Below are 4,320 nucleotides of genomic sequence, written 5' to 3'. Positions count from 1 at the left end.
TCCTCCTCTCTCATCATCATAGCTTTATCTATTACCATTCTTCCAACAAAATCTTTCAGTACAAAAAGAATAAAGAAAGAAACATATTCTATCTGGTGAATGGTGATAGATCAATGTTTCTATTACCAGTACCATTACAATGATGATGGTAAAGAAATGGTATTAAATTACTTACCATATATATATAAAGGACACACAGTGCACTCATCAATTTTCCGTTGAACAAGTTGGTAGTTCATAAGCTTGGACTACTTTCAGCATAGATCAATTTTATACATAATCAAGCAAAGCAGAAACCCCACAGAGAGAGAGAAGAGAGAGAGAGAGGGAAAGATGATTTAACAATATTTATCCCTTTTAAAATTGATTTCTCCATGCCAGGAGAGCTATGTATCCAACTTCAAATCCTTCCTATCAAAAAAAAAAAAAAAAAACTTCAAATTCACTTCCTCACCAAGCTTCTGCAATCAAGAGTTGCATATTCTTCAAAAATCATTAGTACTATTGCTACTACTCCCACAAGTGCAATATTTACTGTTCTCTAGTCCCAAGCTGCAGTAGAAACAGACTTTCTTTTCTTTTCTCTCCAATGGCAAAGGTGGATGTTGGTTGGGAGGGCCTATTCTGAGCTCAAGATTCAATTCTGTTAAACTTTTTTCAACTGGGTTCTTCTCGATTTTGCACCCAAACCCATCCATGAACTTCTCTCCTTTGTCAGTGTCAGTGTTAATCGGTTTGTGAGTCAAAGGGTCAATCCCTCTGCTCAATAACTTCCTCCTTAAATGGCTATTCCAGTAATTCTTGATCTCATTATCCGTTCTTCCTGGTAACCTTGATGCTATCAGGGACCACCTTGTAACAAACAAAACCACTGTTTTGTTAGAACTAGAAGCTGAATAGCACTGCATGCTCCTATAGACATTGAGACCATTCATGCATTTGTGTAGGATTTAACAACTTAATCTTCACCAAAAGCCTTATAGCTCGATTGACATCTCCAAGTGTTTCCATTGGAGACGCTCAGGATTCACATCCCTCTCCCCGTTATAACTATCAAATTATCAAAAATATAAAATAAAAACCTTAATCTTCAACACTTACTTGTTACCAAGGAGGCTGTGTAGCTTGATGATGAGGTTGTCTTCTTCATTTGTGAAATTACCGCGCTTTAGATCAGGGCGAAGATAGTTAATCCAGCGGAGACGACAACTCTTGCCACAACGAAGAAGGCCTGCAGCCTTGGGAATTGAGCGCCAGCAGCCCTCCCCATGAGCTTTGATATAGGCAATGAGTCGCTGATCTTCTTCTCTAGTCCAAGTTCCCTTGTTAGTGAGAGATTTATCACAACAAGGAGACCTACCCATGTTATGGTATAAAGAACACAATTGATATTACTACTCTTATCACTAGCTAGGCTGAAGTGGCTGTGCCTGTCACTGGTGTAGTCGGTGCATATTTGCCTATATATTGGAGTTAAGCCCTCCAGTGTCACTGAGGGTTTACTTTTATAGGATCTTGGTTTGGTGCAATTTTACTTTCATGTTTTACTTAATCTTGTTTCAGTTAGTTTATGATTTGTCACTAATTAAGTCTCAAGTAATCTAAATTCTTTCCCTAATTAGTTCACCAACTGCATAATTATATTTTACCTTTTTTGTTATGACGTACATCATCGGATCTTTAGGTGCGATTACGTCAAATTTTTTTTTCTTTAATATTAAGTTATTTATATATTTACCACACAAACACCCCCATCTTATCTCCATTAAAAAGGAGAAAGTGAATGGCTAGGCAAGTAAGGCTCTAATAGTAACTGCTTCTAGATGTGAGTTTGGTAGGCTTTGGGGACCTATCTTTCACTCTCTAGCTAAGATCATCTGTAAAAAGTATAGAGCACTGGATGTAGACGACACCAGTAGAAGGAGATAGAGCTATCAGTACCTATAAATATTAGAATTAGGTTGGTATTTGTTTTGTAATCTGTGACATAATCCTGAACCACAAACATGGCATGGCAAATGCTATGCGAGAAAATTTTCGAAGAATATGGTTGACATGAAAAAAATATTCTGTCAATGATTGTTCTATTTTTATTTAATTGTATCTCAGCATGTAATGATTGGTTTCCTAGTACTATTTTATTTTTTCAACACAAATGGAATTGATCGTGCTTAATTTTTTTCTTTAATAAGATTTTAATTTATGAATGATAATAGTGAGCGCATACATAATAATTTTATATAAAATGGATTAATTGATGAACTTTTTTTCCTGTTTTTTAATAGTACGTTTGCCTAAATAGCTGTTATACATCCACCAGAAACATAGATAAATAGTATATTATTTGTCCTGCTATTTTGCTAATTAACAGCCGGGTTGGACACGACCAAAGCTTGAGGAACTCTCTCTCTCTCTCTCTCTCTCTCTCTCGTTGAAGATCTATGGTTAAAAAAAATTGTGTAATATATATGTATGTATATATATATACACATATGATTGAGTTCAAGTTACATCTCTTTGTGTGATTTTTTTTTTTTTTTTTTGATAGAAGGTAATTAAGAGACATCTTGCATGACTTTAATCAATATTATACTACTCAATATTTTGACATTTAATTAATTTTTGACAAATCAATCATTGAATTATATTTTATTTGTTTACCCTCTGTACTTACGAAATTTTAAGATGATTTAAGACTGATAACTATCTCATCCATAAAATACTTAAATTTTAATTTTTTGTATACTTTAAAATTATTCATATATAAAAAATGAGTTTATGGAACAAATAGTAAATGTAGGAACTCAGTTTGGATTGACCCTGAGTATGAACGGGTTTTCAGCCCAACAAGCCCAAACAATAAATTTATAGAGAGTGGGTTAAAGGTTTAGGTGCTGGCCGTCGTTCATCAAGCATGAACTCTCTAAAAAAGATACTTAGAGTTTCATTACAACTGGGGGGATGCTCCTCAGCCATGGGCCGAGGAGACCTTTTTCTTCCCTTTTCTTCCCCCCCTCCTTCTTTACTTTACTTGCTTTTCTTATATAGTCTTCATCTTCCTATCTCCTTCTTCCATCTGTTAATCATCCATTCGCCTCCCTTCTGGCCATCCGTCCCATCAGAGGCCTTATCAATACTCAAGTGATTCACTCTGATCAACGTTGCCCTGCTAAGGGGTTATATCCCCATTAATGCGGCCAGAGGGGTTAGGTGAATGCATTAAGTGCGAATGTGACAGCTTGCTCTGGGCTTGTCCCCTCCCAAAAATTATCCCTAGTATGCTGAGGACGGAGAGGTCCTCGGCGTGGGTCAAAGAGGGGCTTTGTCTGACTTAGCCTTGGCTGGTCAATCCTCCTCGGCGCTGGCCTTGGGCCTACTACGCGATGGGCTGTGGCTGTCAGGCCCACGGGCCCCACAATAGCCCCTCAAAACCCTGCTTCACGTTCCCTCGGACGGGGAGGAGGGTTTTGATACCTGCGGGCCCTTTAGACGAGTCGCCCCACTTCAGTTCGTGTTAATGCTGGCGACTTTTTGACTGCCCGATGCGCGTTTTTAGCGTTTCAAGACTTAATGGGTGCCCGCATTAAATTTTGGCGGCACCATGTTTCCCACGTTCAACGGCGTGATGGTAATCGGTCGGTGGGGATCTCCTGCTTTTATGTGCAGGCAGTTACACTTGGGGAACCTAAGGGGGAGAATAAGTACCTGTTTAAACCGCCTGGTTTCCTCATTTTCGCGCTTACAACCATTGATGCGTATGACTTGCGTCTAGTTCAACTTGCACTCTTCCTGAAGAGAATCGCCATATTTCTGTAAGTCTTCTTCTTCTAGTGACCCCCAATTTCCTTGATTTTACTCCTCCTTTTCTTCTTCTGGAACTTTTAGTCGTCTTTGGGGAATGGGTAAGTTTAAGAAGTTGGTTGATTCCGACGAGATGATGAACAAATTCATTGTCGACTATGGGATACCCAATAATGTGAGTTTGAAGTACTGTGGAGAAGGGGAGTGATACCTTAAGAGGAGAGAGGGTGAAGTCGTAATCCCGATAGTCGCTTTCGTAGAGGGAGGGATGAGAATCCCTATGAGGCCAGTGACCCTCAATTATCTTAGGCATTTTCGCCTGGCTCCTACCCAGTGTGCCGTGAATGTATTTAGGATATTAGGATGTGTAGATATCTTGAATGAGAAAATGGGGCTGAGACTGACTCACCACGATGTGAACTAGTGCTATAACCTTCATCACCTGAGGGGTAAGACGTACTATATGAAGACAAGGGACGATAGGATTCGTCTCATCCAGTGTCTTCCTGATTCCAATAA

General features: G+C 38.9%; 1 protein-coding gene across 1 annotated transcript; it reads right to left on the bottom strand.

Moving 5' to 3' along the window:
- Positions 1-260: 260 nt before the first annotated feature.
- On the bottom strand, positions 261-1,601 carry LOC112035436 (myb-related protein 308). The gene is made up of 2 exons (XM_024068266.2): positions 1,102-1,601; positions 261-852 (listed from the first exon to the last, which is right to left on the bottom strand). Exons 1-2 carry the CDS (start codon positions 1,362-1,364, stop codon positions 486-488), a joined length of 630 nt encoding a protein of 209 aa, XP_023924034.1. The 5' UTR covers positions 1,365-1,601; the 3' UTR covers positions 261-485.
- Positions 1,602-4,320: the final 2,719 nt, after the last annotated feature.

The sequence above is a fragment of the Quercus suber genome, unplaced genomic scaffold, assembly GCF_002906115.3.
Source record: "Quercus suber isolate HL8 unplaced genomic scaffold, Cork oak 2.0 scaffold_172, whole genome shotgun sequence".
Classification (NCBI taxonomy): domain Eukaryota; kingdom Viridiplantae; phylum Streptophyta; class Magnoliopsida; order Fagales; family Fagaceae; genus Quercus; species Quercus suber.
Note: the sequence above shows the minus strand (reverse complement) of the source record. Positions and strands in the feature narration are given on the sequence as shown.